Raw genomic sequence first — 26,699 nt, forward strand, 5'->3', positions numbered from 1 at the left:
TTGAGTTTGACAAGTCAATAGGCTTAGGCCGGCTTTACACTAGGACGGAAAACCAAGATTGAACCCGGTTTGAGGATGGAAGTAGGAGTAGTGTTGGGGCGAGTTTTTATCAACATGAGTCTTTCTGTTCAACTTGAGTGCAGTGAAGTTCAGGACTCACCCCATCACCAGCCCTACTTCAATCCTCAAACGGGATTCAATCATGGCATGATACCAAATCGGCATGAAATAGCAAACGCAGTCAAGGGTCAACTTTCTTCACGCCTCACTTTTATAAACTCCACGCAAAAGATTGTCCCCGCAATTGAATTAATAGCTATGTAAGCATCAAGCTCAAAGCACATGGATCTTATTCTGAAATGACGAAAAAATGCTTGAAACATAAGATTTTAAAGGGTTCACTGTCTTTTTTTTTGTCTTTTCCCTCTATTTGTTTTGTCAAAAAATATGTAGTTCGTTCATCAAATATTTTTTTTTGTCAAAATTCTAACTCACCACTATTTGTCAACTTTATGGAGCACCAATTAGTATAACCAAAAAGTCATACATTAAGCCAAAGAGGAGCAACTTTTGAAATTTATTCTAAAACATTCCAAAAGCACGGAAAAGCAATGAGACTAGTCTAACATAACAGCACAACCCCACATGTCCTAACTAAAAGAAATATGTTTTGGCGTGATTGAGAAAATTGAGCAACTGAATATGAAAAAAATGGCACCTTAATACCTTCACTCACCCAATTTCATGGTACATTTTTCACAGAGAAGTTGGAAAATGGTAGGCAAAGTGTGAATCTTGTGGAAGCCTGATAAAGGTTAAAGGGCACTTCTTCTATCGTATGGCTCAATTAAGACAGTGGCAAGTTTATTTTTGTCTAAATGTTCAGAAACTTAAGAAAGTTTATCATTGAATATGCTGAATCAATTCCTTCCCTCAACATGAAACAAAATTAAAACAATATGATGACGTTGTTGCTTCATCTCATTGATTTTGTCCCTTTATCAGAGAGTCCAGGTGCTAGTTGCCAGTTACAGATGAACTCCTTCATCAACGTTTACCAATTAAAAGGAAAATCGATTTGTTAAAAACATCCGCTTCAAATGCGTGTTTATCAATAAACATATGTTTTTTGATTTGTAAGAAAATCGTATTCCTAGAAGTAGGAGTTTACAAGGATTACCTACTGTCTAATAGGATGAAAAGGTATTAGGCCATCAGAGCAACAAATTGTAAATATGTTGATGATATTGTTTTGGAGAACTCCCGGAAAAGTACGATGATAGCATAGTTATCTAAGAGCAATGAAACGATTAAACAAATTCAATTCCACTTAGGAATGCAAAAAAATATATCACACCTTCCACGTGTCATCTGAGAGAAAGCTTAAAAAATGGTACGAAAGTCCAAAAGTGGCCTCACTGTGAGTCTTTATAGCTCATTGGAAAACTGCCCCTGCCTAGTTGCAACAGTTCTCTTATCAAAATTTCTCCATAAGTTTGGGCCCCTGGTGGCCGTTCTTCGAATCGGATTCACTGCGGGCAGAAAGTATGGGTTCTAGCATAACTCGAGGCGAAAAAGCTTGACACAATGGGGAGTTAAATTTCTATGGATTGTTTGAATTGGCGTGCGAAAAAAGAATCCATCCGCTTTTGCAAAATCAGAAGTTCTTATTAATGTTTTGGGCATATGTACTTTCTCTTAGTGTGCCACCATCAGCAATGGCAAATATCCACTTTGCAGGAACTTCTGCGAAAATGGCCACTAGTAGTAAGAATAAATAACCTGAATTGCATGGCCCTTGGCAATTTTTCCAGAATAATATTGTCCTTTTAGCAATCAAACAATCACAGTAGAGGCAAGTAAATTTATGCATTACTTCGCTGGTGGTTTTGCCCTCTTTATCTACCTACACTAATGATATCCCTTGTATTTTGGGATCTTACTTAATTTGCTGATCAACCAGAACCAGGTGAAGCTGGCGTCAGATGGCACCCCACAGTTTGACTCTAGGTAATTCACAGGCCCGTCTATTCCAAACAAAAAAGAGACGGAGGAGAGTCACTGTTTTCACTAAAGACTATTTCGACCATGGGCACCTCCATTGTATTTGACCAACACATTCAAACCAAAATCTATATTTCACCTTCAAAGTAGGTCCTTTAACCGTAGTAAGGAACTTGCATTCCGGGACAATTTTGTGGGGTCGTTGTTGGTCATCGTTTCAATAAGACTTATTTATCTTCTGCTCAAAATCGTGACCCTTAGATGATGGCCAGGCCTGCCGGGCCTGTGAACGAAGGTGGCCCAAACCCTCCATGAAAACCCCCTCAAAAAACTTTGACACAACAAAAGGAACGTGAACAGAATTCAAGTCACATAGCTCTTCACCTTGGGTATGGTTGGAAATCAAATTTGTTGATGCCAAACGCCTGACCCGGCCATGCCATTTTCAATTTGATGTTTGATTTTTCACCCCTTTGGTTCCATGGAAGTCACCCTGACAACAACAATCTCAACCCTCTCAATTCTCATTTTTGACTTCTCATCTTACAAATCCGTGACTTGTGACCGTGACTGGTTTGACCCGTGGAGGTGCAGATTGCCTGGCCGGTTGTCCTCAGGATGAGCGGTGTTCATCGAGGGGGAGGAGGAGCGGGGGGCGTGGCTCCCGCCCATTGGGAGCAGTATCTGTTGCACGTGCGGAATTTGAGCGCCGAAGGCAATGTGGCCAAACTGAAGGAGGTGATGAGTGAGGCCCAAGAGCGCTTGGCTCGATGTCTGGACCAGCCGGGGGCGGGAGGCGGGGCGGAAGGGGAGGTGGGACCCACGGCCGATGGGGAGTGGGCCAAATTGGCCGCCATGATGGACATCCAAGAGCATTCCTTGGCCATGGTGGGGGTAAGAACTTCCGGGGGGCGATTTGCCTGTATTTCATATCCATTTGGGTTTCCCTTCAAACTTTTACCTGTTTATTAGTTTCCTGTAAGCTTCTCATACGGAAATTGAGCTGAAAACTTCCATTACAGACCAACATAAATGTCCCTCTAGATTCCAGATCAAAAATGGTCTCCATGAAATGAAATGTTGTAGGGACAGAAAGGGAATCAATCCTATGGAGATCCACCCATCCTGGCCATTGGTGACTAGCCGTGCGGGCCCAGTCAAATACGCCGGAGTTAACAGAACCTAATAAATCATGCCGAATGATGATCCATTATGAACTGGACCCAATAAGTAAAGTTATGCTAGAAAATCTTAGGTTGCCAGATGAAAAACAAGCTACTGACAGAGATCAAAGCGGCAATTTTCTTGGAAAACGCTTGGAAAAAGATGTTAGTTGGTGAAAGCATGAATGAAAAATGTTCGTGTCCCTCATGGCAATTCAATTAGAAATAGTTTTATTCGTTAGCCAAGCCTAGGGATCTTGTTATAAAATGGACCAAATATTGATCAATTAGTTAGTACATAATACTTTTTAAATTGTCGAACACCGGCAAATTTAGAGAGTGTCTCAAGACCCGTATCACGGCCAAACGGTTGATGCAGATAAAACTGCCTTTTTGAAATCAGTTGACCATAAGAAACTAGTTTGCTTTCGTTGACACAGTCCTTAGGCACCTTTAACTCAATGTATGTATGTATGTATGTATGTATGTATTTCGGGGATTCCTTTGTATATGTACAAGAGGGTTAGTCATGCCCCAGGTTTCCCATAAGCCTCTTGGCTTTTTTTCATGGGTACAGAAACAAGACAAGATTGGACATTGGACATGACAAGATGTGAGAATAATCCGCTTTGAATTTGATAAAAGGTGTGCGCTTTGGCCTAAAATGATAGAGAGCTTTATCCACTTCTCTAGTTTAAGGTTTCTTACGTAGTTATGTACAATTCAGAAAAGATAAACGCACAAGAAGTGGTCAAAAACAGAAAATGAAAAGCACTTTCATAAATTGACGAGTTGATATTATTGGTTTATTGGTTGGTACCACTCAAACACAGGTGTGTATACTGAGTATTGGAAAAAAACACACCCACGAGGTAAAGAAATGAATTTGGTATAACATGAGTGTAAGAAAGTAAAAGTAGGCAAAAGTAAGACAATAGCTAAAACCCACATTAACCATTGGGTAATTGGGCACAAAGACAGACAGGCAGACCTGAGAAAAGTTTTGAGTATCCAAAGGCTCTGACATTGGCGGGCTTCCATCTGTAAACCATTCCACCTAGGTACAACTCGGACAAAGAATGTGTGCTGTCGGCAAATTCGATGAAAGAACGGCCTCCTAAGAAGGCATGACGTCATAGCGACACAAATCACTTGATTTAAAGACCCTGAACATCAGAGTGGTCAGGAATTCTGGACCAATACCTATCCATATTAGTTTTGAAAGCGAGTATTGGGTCAAAACGTGGGGATAGGGATATGCGTGACAAAGACTCGCCTTAGATCTGATAGCCAAAGGTTACACGGTCTCCGAGCATTCACGTATAACAAACCTTTCTCAATTCCTCTTGTGCCGTGTGTCATTGTTTAGCTCCGAAAAATGAAAAGAAAACTGATATCCCCGTGTCTGAGTTATTCCATTTTCAAGCCATAAGTTTACCTAATGATTTGCAGCTCTTGAAGCAAATTTTTAGCAACGAACATTTAGCAAATATCTTTCAAATTTTAGATGATTTGTCCAATCGACAATCCAGTCCTAAAATCGTAAAATATTAAAATCAGTTATGTGTACAATGCTTGTGAAATTCCCTACGACATCATCTAGACATGATAAAATATGTTGGTGAAAACGAAACGGCAGAATCTCATTCAATCTATAGCCTGTATCTGAGTAGACACCTCCCAACACATTTCCAATCAATCTTCCCTATGTTCTAGTTGTTGAGTGTGTGTCTTCGGAAATCTACAAATGACAATCGGGAGCAACTTTTAAACAGCACCGCCATGTTTTTAAGCGAGTGCAATGGCGAACAGATCCGGTTGTTCCCGCACATTTTTGCTCAGCTTTGCCACGATTACGCTTCGCACATGGTAAGCCGAGCTTCGTTCTTTATCCTCTTGAAGACTTTTAATCAACTCATTGCCCCATCACATTTGACCAGATCAAAAGAGGCAAACCCATCCAAGGTATCCTGCCCCTCACCAAAGCCGTGTCCAAAATTCAATTGAGAGACAAGATGTTAACCAGCGTTCACAGCGACATTTGTATGCTGTGCTTGTCAGCCAAGATTTTTGCACCTGCCCGAGATTTACTCAATGTGGACTTCACTGATATCTCTGAAGATGCCTCGGCGGAATGCAAATACATTTTGCTTTATTTTTATTATGGTGGAATGCTTTTGGCCACGGTTAAGGTAAAGAGAACAATTGTAGATACTCTTAAGGTGGAACCAATTTGTTGGACTATGCTGTTGTTCTCACTCACGAAACCTCTTCATGCGCGGAAGCACTGATTTTTCAGATCGCCAAACCCAGTCATCCTTGAAATTTTGGTCACTTTTTCCAGAATTTCGCTCGGGCCCTTCATTTTTTCGAGATCTGTGTTACAATTCCGGCCGTCGCGGTTTCGCATATCATGCTAGAGGCGTACAAGAAATTCATATTGGTCGCTTTGATCGATCAAGGAGGCAAGGCCAAAGAGATTATGACCTTGCCGAAATACACGAGCTACGTCGTGTCCAAATACCTTCAGCCCCTATGTTCACCTTACACAGAACTCATCACTTCTTACTACTCCAACGACTTGAGCTCGCTGCAGGTAAATCTAATTACTGCTTACCTTCCCGTTCATTTTTCCGTTAAAATGATTCATCTCCTCTAGACGACAATTAACAAGTACGCCGATACCTACGAGAGTGACTCGAACTCGGGCTTGGTCGATCAAGTCTTATCGTCCCAGACCAAGACGAACATCAAACGTCTCACCAAAACATTTCTCACCCTGAGTCTCAACGAATTGGCCGTCAGAGTGGGCCTCGCCAATTCTGAGGAGGCCGAGAAGCTCGTGGTGAAAATGATCCAAGAAGGATCCATCCACGCCAAAATCTCCCAAAAAGATGGTAATACTCCTTCTTGTCAGTCATGTGAAATGAAGGTCTCTTTTGATCGCATGCATACACTCTCAAATAAATGATTCACAGGTATGGTGCGCTTCGATAACAATCCAGAGCACTTCAACTCATCCGAGGTATTAGAGACGCTAGAGGCCAAGATTACCCGTTGCATGGCCTTGGATAATCAACTCCAGTCCTTGACGGAAGTGATCGAGACCAATTCTGACTATGTGAAGCGATCCGGGGCCTTGGCCTACTCGGCTGGTGCCACGTCCAAAGAAGATCCTGCACAATCGATGAGTTTCTCTAATGGATCGGGAGCTGTGAGTGGCAGTGGACCGGCAGCGGCTTCCTCGTCCTCTTCAGGTCCAGCCATGGGCAACGGATCGGTCCCCTATTCTTGAGATCCTCCAGACGTCCGTTTAAATCACAGTGTGGCAAAAATGTGCTAGAGAGTTGGCATTGGTATCGACAGCGGAACCCGTCGAGAATTAAACGAACTTGCACTGGATTCATTTTGGTTCCTTTATTGATTAATTCAAATGCTGTATTTCATGTAGTATTGTAGCAACAAGTTGGGGGTATCTTGGCCATGAAAAAAATATCCATCTTGACGGGATTGCCAGACGAGCGAGTGGGTGGGTGGGTTTAATATTATTAATAGTAGTAATAATAATGATGATGATAGACCGTTCAAAGTATCAGGAAGGGTAGACTGGTTCTGCGCGGGACAAAATCCCTTAGAAATCATTGTCTTAAAGTGTTTTTTTTTTTTAATAACTATTGTGCTGGGGAACAAAGCAAAGTCGCAAAAGAACATCATCAGCCTCAGAAAGAAAGGTGTGAGTTCAATCGATTAGAAAAGCATGTATGTGTGTGTGTGTAATCGGTGGTGGTGGTGGAGGAGGAATAACATCATCTGGGAGTTGTGAAAAACCAATTTGCGACAATATGACCGGGTCTGTGAGGGACCGACAATTTGGGCACAATAATGATGCTGTAATGTTTATTATATAAAGAAATCCGTCAGAGATCCATTCTCATAAACTTTTCAAGTTATGAGATCTCATGTCAATATCGCGCTTGCTTTTCTTTTCGTATTAAATGTGAATGTGAGTTGTCAAGGATTTTGAAAGGTCGAGCTATTCGACACCACGTGGTGTTCCTCCGGATTTCTAGAGGTCTGACTCAATGGGAACTGGCTCTGAAGGAACCGCGGCTGGATTAGCCGGCGCCGCATCACCATTCTCGACAGGGGCCGAGTCGTCAGCATTTGGCGACTCCCCATTAGTGGCTTCAATTTCATTATTGACTTGAGACTCTTCCGGAGCGGTGGTGGCTTTCTCAGGGGATTTCTTGGCGTCTTTCTTGATTCCATTGGACGTGGGTCGAGAGTTCACTTTCGAGGTCACGCCGGTCAGCTTGGGCACCGCCTTTGAGCCAGGTCGACTGATCCCTGGCCGTGCGGTGCTGGCTGAAGTGGGTCGAGCCGTTGGACCTGCCTTTGCCGGGCCAGCACTAGTTCGACTGGCGGTGGTTGTGGTCTTTGGTGGAACGCGTGACGAGGGAGCGGGCCTTGAAATGGGGGCTTTCGCGATTGGTTTGGGTCCAGTAGTGGATGATGCCGAGCCAGGACGCGCAGAGGACGCAGTACGGGCTGCAGACATGGTTGACTTGGGGGCAGCGGGTTTGGCTACGCCGTTGGCCAAAGGTTTCTTGACCCCGCTGGGCGCAGTGGTTCCCGTGGGTCGAGTAGAGCCTACACGGCTAGAAGCTGTTCCATTAGGGGTGGGTCGAGTGGTAGAAGTTCGAGGAGCGGCGGGGGCTTTCGTGGCTGTTCCAGCTGGCGAGGGCTTTGACGTCAGGGGCTTTCGGGTGGTACTAGCGGGGGTGGGTCGGGCCCCTGGGGTCACTCGAGACACCGTGGGTTTGGGGGCACTTCCTGGTCGAGAGGAAGTGGCCGATGCCGGTCGAGTAGAGGTCGCTCCTGGGGTTGGTCGCTTAGGGGCTGCGGATTTGCTCACAGTGGAAGCCGGGGTCGGTCGAGCCGTGGTGCTTTTGGGCACGGTGGTGCCCACAGGGCGTTTAGCGCCCACAGTTGACTTGGGAGCGCCGGTGGAAGCGGTGGGTCGGGTTGAAGCGGGCTTGGTCGTAGCAGACCCGGGTCTGGTGATCGCCGTGGAGGCATTTTTCGCTGTAGAAGACTTGGACGCGAGCGGACTTCGGCTGTTGGGTTGTCGTAGAGGAGGGTTGGCTTTACTCTTCGGTTTGGGATCCCCAGTTTTCTTACCGGCGTCCTTCGCCTTTTCATCTTTATCTTTGCTCAAAATTGCGGCTCCTGCGGCAAGCCCAACCAGTGCAGTGCCTGCCGCAGCGGCTGCTACTGCAATTTCAGCCGCATTGGTATCTTCATCAACCTTCTCAATTGTTTCAGCAGGAGCCTCGGCAAGAATAGGAGGTTCCGCATCAACAGGGGCCTCGGCCTCTACAGGGGCCTCTTCGGGAGCTTCAACCGGAGTCTCAGCTTCAACAGGGGCCTCTTCGGGAGCTTCAACCGGAGTCTCAGCTTCAACAGGGGTTTCAACAGGGGCTTCAACCGGAAGCTCAGCCTCAACCGGAAGCTCAGCCTCAACAGGGGTCTCAACCGGAGTTTCAGCTTCAACTGGGGTCTCTGCAAGAACTGGGACCTGAGCTTCGATAGGGGCATCAACAGGAGTCTCGGCTTCAACAAGGATCTCAGCATGGGTCTCAGCATGGGTCTCAACAGGGGCCTCAGTTTCAACAGGGGCCTCGGTTTCAACAGGGGCCTCAGTTTCAACAGGGGCCTCAGTTTCAACAGGGGCCTCAGTTTCAACAGAGGCCTCAGTTTCAACAGGGGCCTCAGTTTCAACAGGGGCCTTAGTTTCAACAGGGCCCTCAGTTTCAAGAGGGGCCTCAGTTTCAACAGGAGCCTCAGTTTCGATATTGGCCTCAATTTCAACAGGAGCCTCAGTTTCAACAAGGGCTTCGATCTGGACCCCATCTGAACTTGGCTTGAAAGCAGTATCTTCGGCTTCAGGCTCCAATTTGACTTCGGGCTCCTCAGCATTGCTAGGTATGCTCTGTGGACTTACAAGTGCAGATTCTTGTCCCTCGACCTCCATGGGTTCAGTTTTGATCACGACATTTTCAGTTGAGTTTGAAGCATTCTCGCATGGATCACAAAGCGGCTCAATATGCTTTTCAACCATCATTGGTTCTTCCACAGGTTCCCGCGTTTCAAAGTGCTTGACCTCTGTGACCAGGGGCTCGTCATGTACCGCCTCAGTTGACACGGTCTTTTCCAAAATAGGGAAATCGACCGCGGCTGGGGGTTCCATATCGGGCGTGGGGGGATTTTCTTCGATTTGGAATTTCTGAATTTCTGGCTCCTAAAATGAAAAGGAAGAATTAATCTATTTCGTTTGTTAGCACTAGAGGGCTTGCTAGCACCGAGAAACTAAGGGCGGCTTTACACTAGGCTGGAAAGCCGAGAATGAACCCGGTTGGCGGATTGAAGTAGCACTAATGATAGTGGGTTTTATAGGGAGCGAGGGTGATAGGGTGAGTTTTAGGTGTATGAGTCTTTTTGTTCGACTTGGGTACAATGAAAGACTGGAGCCCTCTGCTGGACTTCCATGTCTTTTGCCGAACTCGCCCCAGCACTACTCCACAACTTCAATGCTCAAACCAGATTCAATCTCGGTTTTCCATCCTAGTGTAAAGCCACCCTAACAAACTCTTGGGTCAGCATATCCTAAACTAATAACCGGATACATCAATCCATCCAGCAAATTGTGCCAAGGACATGTAACTAGGACAAGAGTTTCATCTGACCTTTTCTGGTGTTTCTTCCACAATGTCAGTTTGCTTCTGTTGCTCTTCAGCCTCGTCCTCTTCATCATCAAAATCTCGTTTTTGAGGCGTGCTTTCAGTCACCACAAGAGTGGGGATGTCAGATTGACCAATGGACGACATGGGGCTTTCGTCTTTGTGTTCGCTTTTGGAATCAAAGTCCCCGGAGTTGGTTTTGAGAACAAAGTCCGAAGATAGGGATTGGTTCTCTTCCTCGTGGAAGACGACATTCGAGTCATTCTCGTGCCCATGTCCGACCCCACCATTGTGCGCTTCGTCGAACATGTCTTGTGAAGTTCTGGGTGCTTCAAAACTGTTCATACTCTCAGAGATGGTGGATGCCATTATCTGGGGTTCCTCTTGTTCCTCCAGAATTGGGCTCTGATTCCCGAGAGTTTCACTTGGTATGACCTCGACCACTGGCTCTTGGGCGCTGATAAGGTCGTCTGTGGTCTTGACGATGAAGGAGGCTTGATCCGGATTGGGAACTTCTTGGCTTTCCACAATCACAGAGGACGGACCAGTTTGGGACTCCAAACTGGAGGGCCCTGAAGGTTGAGAATCTTCTTCGAGAGCGTTTAGGGTGGATGCAGCGACCTCAGTGGCCACTTCTTCAACACTCGGAGGATCAGAAGCAGGCGATGGTGCAAAAGGATTGTCCACCGGCTCGGAGTCAATACTGGGATTATCGGCCGAACCCAAGAGGTCGAAAGATGTGGCTTGCTCCTCTACAGTATTTGTTTGAGGAACGCTGAAGGGGTCTAAATTGTCCTCCAATGGTCGTTGGGGAGCTTCCACAGAAGGTGGGGGAAGGTCCTCTTCACTGCCTAGGGACGTCGGGTCCTAGGGAGTAAGAGATAAAAATTTAATTTTCCTTGTGCCTCTTAATAACATGTTTAAATGGCTGCTTTAAGACCTACCTTTTCCGATGACGTCTCCTTGACGAAAGTGAATCCCTCTCCGTTGTCCTCTGAGCTGGAATCGTCCTCTACCGTGGGAAGTTCAATCAACTCCTCCTTGGGAGCATCAGGAGGTCGAGAAGTGGGTGGTTCTTGGTGTTCTCCTTCGGACGAAGAATCTTCGTCTTCATCCAACACTTCACTGGTCAAGGAGGCGGGCTGTTCTCGGGCTTGCGCTAATATATCTTCCAAAGTGGAATCTGCAAGATCAAAAAAGGACGGAACATGTGAAAGGAAAAGCTTTCACACAGTATCAGCGATGCAAGTGATGGCCCAAAGATATTAGAAGAAAGGGCCAAGAAGAGACCTTCATGCTTCAAGCCGTCCAAGATGAGGTTAACTTTGTTTATCAGAAGATTCAGCGGACTCAAAGGAGCTTGCTCTTCGAGATGCCTCTTCCAGGGTACACTCTGTGCCATTTCTTGGACATTAGCTTCGATTTATTTCATGAACTCTTTCATGGTAGAATCGGGGACGACTGGAACTGTTTCGTGGACTCAATTTGTCACCCTTGCCACAAGAGATGTTCCTCCTTACTGTTGACAATCTGAGGTGAGCACATAGAACTCTGGAAATACACTTTGGAGCAGCTCAAGTACTCTTCAAAGTTTTCTGACCTTGTCTGTAATAGTGGAACGTTCCGACCGTTCTGAAAATAGACTGATCTTTTTCTCTCTAAAACACATGTTCCTGACAGTATCAGCGATCGATTGAAAACTTATCGCTCGTGCTAGATAAGATTGTTCGTACAGAACATACTGAAAAGAGCAGGGGTATCTAGTCTGAGGGAAGGTGAGAACGTATATACAAATAAGACACCGCTTGATGAAGTACTATACAATATAAACAACACTCGCTTTCAACACTTTCATCCGGTGAAAACTCAAGGGGGTGAAAAGTAAGGGACTTTGCCTTGAAAATGTGGAACACGCCAATACAAGTGTGCTCATCACACTCACGATCACCTTTCACAACCGCCATTAATCGAGTTGTCCACCTCATATGGCTTCTTAGATCGAAGAGTTTGATAGCCCATGTACAATTATATATGCTTCATCGAGGGACACAATGTGCTCAATCAATAAGACTTGACTCCAAGGACTAACGGAGCGATCCAAGTTCATAGTCTATCTGCCCTTCCTCTGAATAAATAAGCAGTCCTACTACATACCAATATAGTAAAGCGGATCGCAGTTATTACATAATCGAAAAGTTCCTGAGACTTTCGAGATGGCTCCCTTTTTGAAAATGTGGGCTCATCTAATTGAGCCAGCCGGCTTTTTGCCCGGTACCTTGATTAGCCAGCTCTTCTTATCCCCATGTGACTGACTATCTACAACAATTTCGCCGGATATCTCCATTCAGAGAAACTGAAAGCAATGGTCCTTCATTCTGACTGACTGGTCTTTTTATGATATGGGCTTGTAAAAAAAGAGCAGGAAGCTCACCCACTCAGGAAAACGGAATCAAGGCAAGATCTTGGCCGAGATCCTTATCTTCAAAGTCAATTTCAAAGATGCTCCAGACTTTGAGAGCATGAACATCTGTTACATGAATCAGAGCAGTACGGCGAGTTTCAGGGCAAGGTTAATCTGAATACTGGAGCAATTTTGTTGTTCTAAAAGGGCGTTTCAGGTTACCATGGCAGCCAATTCCAGCTTCTGCTCGGATTGGAGGCGTCATCAAGTGAGCTTCGTCTGGTGACAAGACAACCATGTTTAATGATGTCATGACGAGAAATTCGTCCACTTGGCCACAGGTGTCGAAATCAGCAATGGCCAACCAACAACCTACGCTAATGACTTCTCTTCTGGTTTTCCTTTCAGTGCCTCTGAGAGAAACTGTTAGGATGTTAGCATGTCAGGGACCCCAACCAAATTAAGGCCAGGAGACTTTAGGTTAATTACCACATGGTCAAAATGAGACGGTTTCCACGAAGAGATTCTCCAGGGACTTGAATTCCAACTGTGAACGAGTCAAACCAAACGGTCCATACACGGTGAGTCAACTAGGCCTGTTTCGAATCAAATGTGAGGAATCTCAGAATCGTGATCGTTCACTCTGGTCCAATTGGCGCTCTTCCTCTTACTTGCACAATGTCCAATGGGGAAGGTTGATTTTTTTTTGCTTTGTCTTCTGTCGTCTACAAGCCGTTCTCTATATTCGGCATTCAAAAGACCTCTTAGCAACAAATGAGAAATCGATTTGGAGAACTCACATGTAGAACAGGAAACCAGGGAGAATCACACCATAACAATGGGATGGTTACTGCTCTTCTTTTCAGCTTTTGGTCTGGGTGTCGTAGAACTCTGATTAGAATGAAGAACTGCACTTTGGAATGCACCACCACTCAAGTCTTGGCCAAAACGTAATGGTTGTTGCCGGTGGTTCAAGGCGACTGGCTCCACGATGATCTAGCTCCTCGTGGACTCTCAAGCCGAAGCCAAAGCCAGAGGAGATCCAACCAACCATCTTCCTCCTCCTGAGAGCATGGCCAGTCGGTCTGAGGGCGGGGAGGTCCTCCGCCGTCCTTCTCTGAGGGCTCAAATGCTCAGAGGTACACACAACACACACACATACACAGCGGAGCGAGGAGCTGCCTGGATTCGAGTCACTCTGGAGAGGCGGAGACCGAGACTCGGATATTTACAGACACACACACACACACACACATAGAGAATAAGGAAGAAGCGAGCAGAGAGGGGCAGAGTTCAGTTCGCCGGTGTACGTATGTATTCTCCTCCCATTCTCCAACCGTACACGCTCCAATCCCTCACATACTTACACTTGCAAGTTCGTTCGTTCGTAGCTTTGCATTCACTTCAGAATGGCGCGACTTGCCGGTATATGGGTGCTCCCAGGGAGGACTGGTCCTTTGGAACGATCCTTAGCTTCAAATGGATTGTCCATCTTTTCTCCGTGTCAAGTTGATCTCGCCTCCTTCCTCCCTACCCGAGGACATGGAATCCGGTACACAACGGGCAATCCTCCAATGCCAGGGTAGTCCAGGTCCTCTTCCAGGGTCTGCTCCTTCGTTCTGCCCTTTCCATCATTTGGATGCTTGGCCAAGCGGCACAGAATGAGGACCATAATAAGGCAAGCGATTGTGACTCGTGCGAGGTTGGAACTGTTCAATGTTCGAATTCTTCAGGTTTCAGAAAACGTTCAAATTCTTGATTTTCGACCCCTCCTGACCTTCCAGTCCATCCACCCCCAAGACTTCAGAGGGATAAAAAACGGGCGGAAGAACAACTGACAAGGATAAATCGGGACTCTGGGGGAACAATTTGAATACCCCGGAGGAATTTTTATATCCTGTCACGCTAACGAGCAGATCCCGCAACAGGTGGCCAAATGAAAGTTGTGTTATGTACCTAGACGATAATTCATGAACTATGAATGATTGAAAGACATGATCAATGTTTCAATTGTATGATATATCTACGTCTTTTTTTGCTTACAATGGCTGACGTTGTTCCGACATCATTTTGAACTTACCTACTCCATTTAAAATCAGCCAACACAAACCCTTTCAATTTTTCATCTGTCAATGGCCTAATTTCGTTACTTCAATTTTTTCCATTTTTTTTGTTGTAAACAAAAAGGCAGAATATATCGGTATATATCGGTAAAAAAAAAGTGGGACACTTGGATATCTTGAGTTGGAAAACATTTCCATTTCAGGTATCTGAATACTGATTTTATCAATAAAGTTATGGCAGGATTTGAAATGTCCTAAGGTGAGCTGGAACCTCCCATTGCATAGCAGAAAAAAAATGTTCATCAACTAAGTCGGATTCAAAATTAGCGGAAAACAATTGGTTACATTTAACCAATGACTCAGGCAAACGTAAATGTGAGCAGAGAGAGCAAATCTAAAACTATTCGGCTGGAAAAGTCAACGTAGAGATATTTTTAGATACTAGATTTCATAGATATTGTTTTTAAAAGATTTCATCAATAGTGACATTTTCTGCTTGTAAAAAATAAAATAGCAATTGAACGGACCAAACGTTCACGAGAGAAAATGGCCCATTGACCAAGTGACGCCCTACAAACTCAAATTGAGTGAGGAAATAAAGATCGTTGAAAGCCCACTTCTGACTATACCAATCTTCAAACCGATCCATTGACCGAGGTGTGAATGAATAACTTCAATAGATCATCTCCCTTATCTACTGTCGTTTTCTTGTTCAGGCCTCGGAGACTTTCTGAGACGCAGGCGAACAATTCATGGCCTAGTTCATGAATAACTAGGGTGCAAGGAGGATTATCTCCTAAACTCCGGGTTAAGAAGGGATTAGAGTGCACCAAATCGGAGCTTTGATTTGACACAAATGGCTCTTTCGAGATTTAAGACCATAAATTGAAGCGCAATAAGAACCAGATAGAGAGAGAGAGCGGTACGGGATTTTCAGATGAGTCACCCTGACATCCACACAAAACCGGTTGAAGTGGGGAAGATGGCTCCTAAAACTGCATGTCAACAATTGATATGCGGACACCGCTTTAAAACAAAAGCGTTTTACCGCCATGGTTAAAAGAGGATCAAAAGGAACCCTAGCTTTGGGCAAGATTGAAATTTTCCATATAAAACCGCTAAATCACCCCCGAACCAAACCGGGCTTTGAATGGCTTTGAAAATGGGGTTTGGTTACAAACTTCACAATGGGGTGATTGTTTAGAGGAGGCACCTCATGGGCACTTTGCCTCCAACTCAATGGCTCAAGACGACTTTATTTGGAGGGGAGCTCTATTGAATCATTTCAAAATACTGATAGCACACTTTGATTAGGAGGGCGCCATTAAACCACTCCATATTTGGCCAGGCATCATCAGAAATCACGCCTTTAAAGAAAAAATGAACACGAAAAAAGCATCACCGTAAAAGAGGAGCTTCATCTCAGCGGGTTTCAAACTCGAATTGAGAAGCTCTTCTCGCTCCAGGTAAATGCACTGAAATCGACTAATGTGTCATCTCTCATCGTGATTGACTATCTGTTTGGATTGTAGGGAGCTCCTCCAAGCATTCCAACGAGATACTACAAATATGTGAATGTACGAGTACGTAATACCGTCTTCCACTTCTCTTGAACAAGAGAAAACTGTAGAAAATCTTAAGTGAAGACTCTTATCATTCCCAGATCTGTCTTGAAAGACAAGCTGCTACAACAGGGATATTCGAGCAATAGCACGATGCACCTACTACTTGGTAAACAAAAGTTCAAGGGGAAGCCTCCCTTCATAATCTGTTCTTGCGAAAGGAATATAATTTTGTTGTTGGGAGGAGACAATCCTGACAGCGAGTACACCCATTCAAGGATGTCAACCCTGCCTCCGCCTCCTTCCTTCTCCCCCTTGTCTATGTCCATCCCGGTTTGCAATCAGTCAGAACTTTTTCGACATTTCCATGCGCGAGAACGAACGTAAATGATATGCAACTATTTAAGAACATGTATCTACTCACCATTATCCTCAATCGGTGGGGTTGGTGTCTCCTCTCTGCTCGATTTGAGCAACTCGTCCAATTTGGCACCGCCCGCCGATGCCAGGAGTTTCGTCACTTCCATGCTTTCGGCCTCTTCTTCATCCAGGGTGTCTTTGACCTCAACAGAATGATGCCCTTCCTCAGATTCCGGGGAGTGTTCACGTTCGGCATGATTCTCGGCTGAATCTTCGGACGAGGCGCTATGATTGTTGGAAGTTCCAGCAGGCGATATGAAGCCAGAGTCTCGCTTGTGTTGACCAGCCAGATATGGATGTCCATGATTGATCCATGCATTTTCCTGGTTGGCCATAAAGTCAGGCTCGTCATTGTGATCTGTATTCTTGCTGGGATTGGTATCCTCGGACGGTCTGCTGGAGTCAGAATCCAGGGATTGATCGAACATGGACGGCGACGCCCTCTCGAAATGCATGTCCTTGGCCAAGGCCTCCATATCCTCATTGGAGAACTTGGCCCCGGCCTCGGCAAACGGATTGGGAGAATCACTGAACATGCCGCCTCCACTAGGCGAGTCGAAGAAGTGGTTATTCTGGGAGGAGCCGTTGGTGTTCATTTCCGAGTCCATGGGCGTGGCAAACGGGTTGCCAACAGCCGGGCTGGCCAAGTCTTCCGTGCTTTTGTCCATGGATTGATAAGGGTCTTGACGGTTGCTAATGAAGGCACACGTGGAACTCACGCCTTGATAAATTTCCGAAGTTGCGCTCTTGGAAGAAGCGGCGTCGGGCTCGTCTCTCGAAGCTAACTCTGCGGCGGGTTTGAGAAGGACCACAATAATGGTGATATTGTCCGTAGATCCGTTGTCTTTGGCTAGTGTGACGAGGCGTTGGCTGACCAAGTCGAGGTTTTCTGTAAGGACAAGGAAAATGAGAACATGATTACTACTACTACGTACATACAGCAGGTGGACCGCGTAAACACAATCACAAATTAGGAGAACCAAGGGCCTCGCTTGGTGGGAAATAATCATACTTTCACTGCTTTGACACAAGACTAGATAGAAATTTGCCGGATGATGATGATGAGAATAATGATGACTTTAACATATGCACCAGCGGTTAGGACGAGAAATTTACCACGCTCGTATGCAGTTCTAGTCTCATTTCTCCTTTTCACTCAGACAAGCTAGCAAGCGATCATCATCCTCGTTCTCGTCATGAACTGAATCCATGAGGATCGAATCAAGAAACGGTGTCTTTCCTCATCAGATCTGTAATCATTTCTTTCCAACTGAAAAATCCCGAACTTGATGGGGCTCAAGTCTACATACGTACGTACATATGTAGTGGAAGTTGCTTCTTAGAAACGCTTCAGGACCCCAAGATAAGCTTCAAAGTCGAGTGAGGAGTGCTCAATGTCTCTCTTCTCGATTTGGGGGGAGAGTGTAATCTCGCATCGCGTACTTTGAGCGAGTTTGGGCCGGTTATGAAGCAAGTGTGAGTCATCAACGAACGAGAATCCGACAATCCGACTTGGAATAGACTGTTGAGATCAGGTTTGTTCCGAGAGCTAGAATAGCGACCGACTGATCGACAGTCCAACCGACCGAGACACATTGTAAGATCTAACGAATTTCGGGGATGAATCACACACTATTTGACAGTTGAAAGCAAGCTAATTGGCTTCTGAATCAAAACGATCATCGTCCACCACTGTTTTTTGTCTCCACTAATAAACCCTCATGAATCATTGGATCTGACCGGCTGAAAGCATTTTAATCGCAGTGGTAAAACTTTTTGCTCTCTTGTACCCGAGTTCATGGATGACAAGGTAACAAAAGTAGATATAGACGTTGTCTGTGATGATCTGCAACTTGGAACCAAAATCCCAACGCCTTCAAGCACGATATAAAAACGAGCTCCATTGGGAATCAGCCATTGATTGTGACTGACTGAGAAACCTTCACAACCGTAACCAATGCTAACACATATCTGGCTCATCATTCTTGTGGAGACACCTTCATTTCTGAGCTGCAAACATTCTTTAAAGTCTGTGCAGGGAGCCAAATAGTTTTATTCCCTCTCCTGATTGCCTGGTCATATTTGGTTCGACTATCACGGTTATCGTCATCATCATCATCATCATCGAGTGTAATTTTTATGACCATCGTCTCGTCACGAAGTGCAAACCATTCAAGTTTATCCAAAAATGTCGCATTCTTTTGACAAAAGATTCAAATGAATCCATGAGTTCTCGCCAATGAACATCTCCAAGAATTCAAGGTCTCTTTCCTGTCTGGATGATCTATATAGAGTAAATAGTGTGGTGTTCCTGCTTCAATAATGCTTCTTTTTGCTAACACCATAAATATCAGCCTAATGACTGGCTTGAAGGTACACTACCAACCAAATTGAGGCTCCTGTTGTCTTCATAGAACATTGAACATGGCAAATCCATTTTTAAGGAAGTGGGACTTTTGCTACCTTAGATTCACAACGATCGATCACGAACCGCCTCCTTCCTCAGCTTCATTTGCACGAATACCACAGGAATTAGCATGAGAAAAACACTACTGACTAATGAACATTCCAATTGAATGAAAACGGAGCTTGCAATTCAGCAATCATGATTCACCGAATTCCGTTCACTAGCGGAATAGAGAGAGACAGAGAGAGTGAGTGAGTGAGAGGGAAAGATTTTTTTTATGGAGGTATGACGACACATTTCCACAGGAATTCAATGACTTTAAAGGGAAAAGCCAGTGCTTGACAAGGAAAAGTGGAAGTGTCAATGATCTGCAGGGTTTGCAACTTCATACATTTCGAGTCTGCTTCGCTAATGGATAAAAAGGTTGAAGGTAGGTGGACTGTTAAGTGAACGTGCATTCATTTACCGGTACAAGGATTAGTTGTGCTTTGCAGTCTTGGGAGGCTCGTTCTTTGGCAACGCCTACACGCACCCCAGTGGGCTTGGGATGGAACACAGCAGAATGGCAAACCCAATGATATTTTCTGCAACTCACTACTTCTCACTCTTCAACAAGTGATGATCAACTGAAGATAAGCCGACAAATTGTGTTTTATTGGCCGAAGACCAGCAACCAACAATGCATGCCATGGTGAAGCTACTGACTGTATACAGGCAAGTCGCCACACGATGTAGCAGCCCTCCTTCAATCATCCAATTCAAAAGTGGCTGGCTTTCAATGTTTCTGAGACACTCAAGGGTAGCTAAATACCACATGGACTTCTGAACCACAATCCCATTTTGTGAAAAGAATCGTTTGGCCAAGGAGTTCCGCAAGGCATCATAGTAGCCTCCTCTACAACGTTATATGTAATCTTGGGAAAAGAAGGGAATTGTTGAGAACGTTTTAGAAGTCCATGGCCAGCTTCAAGCAAGCGTAAAAGCCAGAAAACCATCCACAAGGTGGGTAATGCACAAGCCAACAACGCCAGGGAGTTGGTCCCCATGGCTACCAGGCCCGGCTACTTATATAGAACTTCAGAGATGTTGTGGTTGACATGGAGTGGTGTGGTGATGGTTTTGCCGGCTTCACAACTCTCACATAGACGCACACGGGCTTTACGTTCAAGCATGGGACTTGCTGCAGTGCATGACTACATGTTCTATCATCATTGCTCGTCAGTTTTCGTTTTTCTTGCAAAAAGAAGAGCTTTTTTCCCCTCAATATTAGACATTTTTTGGTCAAACATCATGTCTACGTCGTTTCTTGTGTACTGAACTATGAAATCTGCATTCATGAAAGAACTTAAGTGCAACAAGAGAGGATCTAATTTCCAAGGCAAACTCGAGCCTTGAAGCCAATGAGTTCAAGGATAGGCAACAGTATCTTGTTGGATGTGCAACTCATCTTCATTTTCCTCATAAATTAAATTTATTACTCGCGACTATTGCGTGGTAGGAGTGCTCTTCATCATTATCAATGAAATTTACAAATAGTATTACGATGCAAGACGAGCTCTTTAAAATTAACAACCAAATCGAAGAACGAAATTTCCACATCTATTAACATGGTTCCGACACCTTTCCCAACACACCCACGTGTTTCAAAGTGTCACCCACCAGCCATAATGTTTCAATATTTACATTGTCGCCAAATACCCAGCGATCTTAGTGGGTGGTTAGGGAAACATATGACGTCCATCCAAGCAAATATCTCGGATTTGCTCATCGTTTCCAATCACAAAGCCATCCCAAAGTCTGCTGCAGTTGTAAAAGATGATGTTTTCCTCCTCTCTCCGTGGCTCACGTCCCTCACTCGCTGAGGAGAGGTTGTGGGCGGAGAACAAGCACTTTCAATCACAGGCCTATTTGCATGATAATGTTCACGAATTTTATATACAATGGAATAGCCACAGGTGGCCCACCTTCGGCTATTTTTTTGCCTCATAATGTCTCCCATCACTTTCAAAATCCCTCAATGAACGAGTCTATTTTTATGTACATCTTTCTCAGGAAGTAAAACAATAAAAGCAGCCAAACTTTATGTTTAAATAGTCAATAAAATTAAGTGCTGATCTTGATACGCTTAATTTATGAGTGAGGCACTCTAAATAAAAAAAATTGAAGGTTGTGACAAGAATCAAAGCTGATGCATTTTGTTTTGCCTGGTTCGCTTCAAAAATGTGACAATTGCTTAATTAAAAAGGCCATTTTGTTCTCCTAAAACTGTTTTTAGTGATCATAAAGATTTTTTTTTGTCATCGACCATGCAAGTAACATTTTAATTCATAAAAGTACAAAAGTACTTTTTTTGCTTTCAAGGTTTGAAATTGTACGACATTTCATAGGAAACTCGGGGAGGATAAACATTCAAAGCGTTCTAAACGGGTAAATTTAAGCCACTCCTTGACTTTAAACCCTTTGAAACATTTCGCGGTGGATAGGAAAATTATTGAACGATCTGTCAGGCTTGAGATGATTTGGACTGAAATTCTGTTGTCAGGCATTGGACAAACATGTCCAAACTGATTGACAAGTTCCAGACGAGAAAAATATGAAATCAACCGCTTCTTCCATTTTCTTACTCACTTGCAGATCTGATTTCTCCTCTGTGAACAACACTGAACAGAAAAAATGATCGCCTCAAAAGAACGCTATGTTTATGGAACACAGATACAAATTTATAGACCAGCACTCGAAACTCTCTTGACTTCGATCGGTCTGACACTGAGAATTTCCCCTTCCAAGTTCGTACTAGGGATGAGGCGAAACCTGAACAGGGCGGCCAAATTGTTTCTCCCGAATCCGCCTTGGCACACTTACATAAAATAGGATATCTGTCATAGTAGGACGGAGGAAATATTCAATGTTCAATCTGGCAACCCTTGTTGGGTCAATAAGGTTGATCACATCCCTATTTTGAGCATGCCGACTCAAGCTTAAAAGGAGGATGAAGCGGAAAAACCGGGAGGAAAGCAACAGCTTCTTCCGCCAGGGCGTCCAATTTGGCCTTGTTTCTTTAGATGCAGCTTTCACAGTCGTGGACAGATGAAGGTGCACTTTCAGCGAATTCTACGGATTAAACCTTCAGAACTCGGCTCTTCATCAATTCTCCTGAAAATGGCGAGCCTAGGGATCAATTATTACAGCCATCACTTGAGTGCTTTAAGGCAAACATATGATCTACAGATCGCTTTGCTCCCAACAGGGCGTTTCCATTGTTCCACGTGTCTGAGGCATTATTGCAAACGGGAGGACGGGGTATTTGAAGCGAGACACCCACCAAGCTGTTTTCCTTCCTCCTTTTTTTTCTCTCTTTCTCATTTTGTCTCTCATCCTCCGACAGAACCGTGGACAGAAAATGGAGACTAACTCGTCTACTCAACAGCCTTCTCTCGATTCTCAAGCCTTCGTTTCCCAGAATCCCACTAAGGGTTCACTTTCCTTTGGCCAACACAGCTGCCCTTAAAATATGTGGGTGGGGTCGCTCCAGGAATTTTTTTCTAGGTTAAGGACCTTCTTTCCGACGGGTGTATAGCGAATACAGACCAAAAGGGATCAGAAAGCCATTGTAAGATATAAAGAACTAAATAAACAGTCCAGTGACTCATTCCCGGGCAACAGCCATGGATTCTGCAACCCTTGAATAAAATTTGGGGCAACGAATTTCCGGCTAGCCTCAACAACTCGGGTTACATACTTGGGGAACGTGTGGAATGTTCCAGAACATATTTAATCTTCTTCACCTTCATGTGTTGCAGCATAGGGACAAGGTAGATGAACAAGTCAAATAGCTCTAAATGCACGAAGCGTGTGTTCCTCATCACGTTCTTGCCATTAAAACATTGACAATGTTGACCGAAAAGTGGTGCACAACATCATTCTCTGCTTTTTACTCAACTACCTCGACAACTGACAGGCATCCCATTAGCACAGTATTTTTAAGTCCTTTGTGTCGATATTTGAGCAAAATGCAATTTCAGTTACCCAACTTGGTTATTAACACGAGCGCATGTGCTTCTGAATAATATAGGCAGCATCATGTAGGTGCGTACAGATAATGCGTTCCAGATTGTTCACCTATGGCCTCTGAGCTGTGTATGAACTGAACAAATCTGTTTCATGTTTCCAACACTTCACAGACATGCAAATGGCCAATCAAGCTCGAATGCAATTCGGTCTCCAAGGCAAAGTGCATTCCAAAGCTAGAAACTAGGCTTTTATGGCGACTGACGACGACAACGATGATGATGATGATGATGATGGTCCCCACCATTTACTATTTGAGATGAAGAAGCCGGTGTTTGGTGGTGTTTTTTTCCTTCAGCTTCGTTGGGCCGGCTGGAATAGGGCTGAGTCACTCACCGTAAACATAGTTGCAAAAAGACGGCTGAACGAGGAAACTCGCAAATTAACACTCGAGCGAGTTTCAAACTCACACTGCGAAGAGATCCCCCTCTTCAGTCTTCACCCTCTATTCACTGGCATGGAAGAGACGCTCCCAAAAAAAAGAGACCCGACAAACAAATTGCACTTCTACGTCCATTACCCAGGGCACTTTGTACCTTTTTTAGAGACACGGTGGAGACTATAGACACGGGCATAGACTGGCGCTTCATTGACAGACACAATTGGTCTCCTGTACCATTCAAGAACTATCAATGAAGGTCGGCAAACATCTAGATTTACAATCAACTTCATAAGATGATGATGAAGAAGGGAAATAATCAGCGAGATCAGTTCGCCCCCTGGTGTTCCAAAAGAGCAATCTCATTCCCAAGGTGCAAAACCAACCTCATAAGCCGTGGAGTCGAGCTTAACGCCAACTAGAGAAGGGATTGGTCATAACTGGCATGACTGAACACATTAATAAAGCCAATCTTGGGAGGGGTGACTGATTTTTTTTTTGAAAATGAATGACCCTTGGAATGGCTTTGACAGGTAACAAGACGTTCGAATCAACATCTGGTGGCTCTCAACCATGAAATTCATGAAACTTTGAGGTGGCACTTGTGTTTTCTTCTTTGCGTTTCGATGAGGACAATCGAATTGGTATGGACGAGTGCTTTCAACGAGTGTTTGCGGCCAAGACTGATTAAAATAATGTTTAATGATTGCATACCACTTGTGGTTTCAAAGCCATAAAGACTTGGACTTTCGACTCATCCAATTCAACTCCATTCGAAATGGCAGCTGCAACTTTCATGGTTTCTGGTCCAAGCTCACGGCTCACGTGAAAAAGAAATTAATATCAATGCCAATCATGCTGAACTAACAATGCTTAACTCCACTTCAGGAGTTACGACAAGAGTCTGACTCTCTTGTCCTTGACTTTCTTGAAGAAACACCTTCACCTAAGTTCTTTTTCAAAATGCCAACGCAATGATCCTTTGAATGTCAATTCCAGACACCCTGACACTATCCCAAGTTGAACAACCAACCTCGTGGTAACCGCCATTTTCAATTTCCGCAGAATTTTGAGTATTTTCATACTGACGCAAGTTCAAACCACAAACAGACCTGTGCTTCCAGGAGAGTGAATCATGAGATCGCTCCTTGTCCTCCAGCTCCAGCCTCTCTGTGTATCTCATTGGTGGCTGTCTTGTCTGACTCGAAAATTAAAGCATGAGTACGAAATTTGCTCCTGACTAGGTAGATGGATGCATTGCACTAACACACAAAGACTAAGACGAGCCCGGTGGTGATGAGTCATCCTCCAAGCCAGCCAAGCTTGTGCTTGGCCGGCTAACGGGGGCCACCATCATCTATCCGTCTATCTATTCGCCAAGGGCACAAACACACATTCAAGCTTATCTTTTCTTTTTGGAGTGAATTTCTTTTATTCGTCCACGAAGAGGCCGAACAAATCATCGTTATCACGTGATGGCATTGGAGAAATAAATGCAACCATCCTCTCCCTACGTATGTACCCTCTCTTCGTTCATGCAGGATGCATCAGCTCACTTCGACGTTTCTGGCTATTGTAATTTGTTGGCTACTTGAATTTTGCTCCCAAGGAAAAGGTCAGATTCGCAGAATTTCGCATGTTCTGCTGTCGTTGCCTTGACTTCATGGTTTGCCAATCAATCTTTGACTCACTTCCAGATTCTAAAAGCGTTTTGTTTGGCTTCCTATTCCAAACCACAAAGACCGACCAACCACTACTAGTGGATCATGCATTTTAAGTTCAAAGCACATGACAAGATACACATTCAATTCTCAATGCATGAAGCATGAAGTTGCTCTCTAGGTGGACATGCAAGGACTTCTGTTTATGTATTGTGGTATTGGAATGCCATTATCTGGAGCCTTTAATGACTTGGTTCCTCTTCCTAATGAATATACACCCCTTTCATGTTGACAATTTCCGACTTGATAGACAACAACGTTTCCTAGCAAGATCTTCCTGAGCACAAGCGATCTCGATTTTCTCCTCATCAAGTGCTTGTTCATAGCCAGAGCGGTGATGGATTCGCATTCTCACCAAAAATCAAAGGGAAATCCTGTAATTATGAATGCAATACACTCGCTCACTCACTCACTCATTCACTCTTTCTCAATCTATGTAAGTCAGAGTCCTCGAGTGTGATGGCTGAAGGCTCGTTTGGCACGGCCTCATAGTTCACACTTGAGCTATTACCATAATGAAGGGCGGTTCAGTCTGCCGAGCCAAGAATTCAAGGAATCGTTAAGGATTTTGAACTGCCTGCCGTTATGATGATGAACTCACTCAGGTGAAGCTTGCTAATCATTCAGGACTGGCCAAACAGGTGCCAAAGCTCCAAATTGAAACAAGTATTCAAAATGGATAATCAATTGGCCCTGTCAAAAGGAGTCATCGCCATTACAATGACATCAATGTCAATCATCGCTCGTTTGACTCAAATCGAACAAAAACGCAAAACCAGGTTTACCTACTCGTTCCAATCCTCGGCGGGGATGGGGATTTGGCCCAAAATAGTGGTTGCTCACAAACACAACAATCACAACTAGAGATTTCCTTGAACTAGTTCTTCCTTCAGACTACCCTCCATCCAAAAGGGTGTGGAAGCAAATGGAGCTGCTTTTCACGTATGCCGAATGTTCCTTCTGGCTTCTCCTTCTCCTGCTCTTCGGCATGAGTTTGCCGGTGCTGTACCGTACATCCGCAAATGGAGCTGCTTTTCACGTATGCCGAATGTTCCTTCTGGCTTCTCCTTCTCCTGCTCTTCGGCATGAGTTTGCCGGCTTTTTTGCTTCCGACTTCCGTCCATCCGTCCGTTCGTTCATCCGTGGCAGTTCGCTCTCCCTCTCCTCGTCCTCCGTCTTCGCAAGGTTCGATCCCAATTCCCAACCAAGCCAATGGAGTTGGCCGTGGCCGTGGATGAAAGGCTGTATGAGTGTCTCAGCACGACTCAATGAGCTCCACGAGCACGAACACTGTCAGCTGCGATCCATTTGCCGTTTGGACGAGGCGTCGTGCAATTTCCTCGACGAGAAGCGGCGGGTTGTGGTTGGATAAGGGGTGTGCGTGTGGTGGCTTGTGCATGGTGATCCCTTTCTAAGTGAGGAGCGAGGGGAGTAGGCCAATTTTCAATAGACCAGGGATCACATGAGCAACACCCTGGAATCGATATTCACCCCTGGGCATGCCGGAAACCAACGCAATCGCAATGGTTCAACTTCAGGATAGGTGACTGTTCTCGGGAAGTCACTCATCGAAAATTTAGTACCTAGTCTTGAGTGAGGTGGGGAAAATCCCCTGTCTAACGAAACCCACAGTCATGCGCGCATGAACACAAAGAGGGTGTATTTCTCGGCTAGGTAGTCACCACAACGAACGCTCATCCACCATCATACGTAAGCCCAGTGGCATGGTAGAAGAGCGTGCTCAGGAGAACAGTATTTCGTGTATAAATGC

General features: G+C 44.7%; 2 protein-coding genes and 1 long non-coding RNA gene across 4 annotated transcripts in view; 2 read left to right on the forward strand and 1 right to left on the reverse strand.

Annotated features, from left to right (window-relative positions):
- Nucleotides 1-2,460: 2,460 nt before the first annotated feature.
- LOC131887122 (COP9 signalosome complex subunit 3-like) lies at nucleotides 2,461-6,569 on the forward strand. Its single transcript, XM_059235650.1, has 6 exons — nucleotides 2,461-2,898; nucleotides 4,884-5,036; nucleotides 5,108-5,359; nucleotides 5,512-5,763; nucleotides 5,827-6,064; nucleotides 6,146-6,569. The coding sequence occupies exons 1-6, from the start codon at nucleotides 2,623-2,625 to the stop codon at nucleotides 6,460-6,462; spliced, it is 1,488 nt and encodes a 495-aa protein (XP_059091633.1). The 5' UTR covers nucleotides 2,461-2,622; the 3' UTR covers nucleotides 6,463-6,569.
- Nucleotides 6,570-7,047: 478 nt separating this feature from the next.
- LOC131887121 (uncharacterized) overlaps nucleotides 7,048-26,699 on the reverse strand; it is a 38,125-nt gene continuing 18,473 nt past the window's right edge. Inside the window, exons 8-12 of one of the 2 annotated variants that reach the window (XM_059235649.1) lie at nucleotides 16,358-17,242; nucleotides 10,852-11,090; nucleotides 9,914-10,774; nucleotides 8,596-9,468; nucleotides 7,048-8,553 (exon numbers count right to left, since the gene is read on the reverse strand). In XM_059235649.1, the coding sequence (XP_059091632.1) occupies nucleotides 7,234-8,553; nucleotides 8,596-9,468; nucleotides 9,914-10,774; nucleotides 10,852-11,090; nucleotides 16,358-17,242 (4,178 nt within the window). In that variant the 3' untranslated portion in view covers nucleotides 7,048-7,233. Of the gene's footprint in view, nucleotides 9,469-9,913; nucleotides 10,775-10,851; nucleotides 11,091-16,357; nucleotides 17,243-26,699 lie in introns of both variants that reach the window. The other variant, XM_059235648.1, reaches the window with a different exon arrangement.
- Nucleotides 13,180-14,511, forward strand: LOC131887126 (uncharacterized). The gene is made up of 2 exons (XR_009373991.1): nucleotides 13,180-13,614; nucleotides 13,700-14,511. It is a non-coding gene; the product is annotated as an uncharacterized LOC131887126 (long non-coding RNA).

This window comes from Tigriopus californicus, chromosome 9 (assembly GCF_007210705.1).
Source record: "Tigriopus californicus strain San Diego chromosome 9, Tcal_SD_v2.1, whole genome shotgun sequence".
Taxonomy (NCBI): domain Eukaryota; kingdom Metazoa; phylum Arthropoda; class Copepoda; order Harpacticoida; family Harpacticidae; genus Tigriopus; species Tigriopus californicus.

Bases quoted from the DNA above. Each gene is read 5' to 3' on its own strand.
- LOC131887122 (XM_059235650.1), top strand. From the start codon at position 2,623: ATGAGCGGTGTTCATCGAGGGGGAGGAGGAGCGGGGGGCGTGGCTCCC. The intron at 5,037-5,107 runs GTAAGCCGAGCT...ACATTTGACCAG, and splicing joins ACGATTACGCTTCGCACATG to ATCAAAAGAGGCAAACCCAT. The intron at 5,764-5,826 runs GTAAATCTAATT...CATCTCCTCTAG, and splicing joins ACGACTTGAGCTCGCTGCAG to ACGACAATTAACAAGTACGC.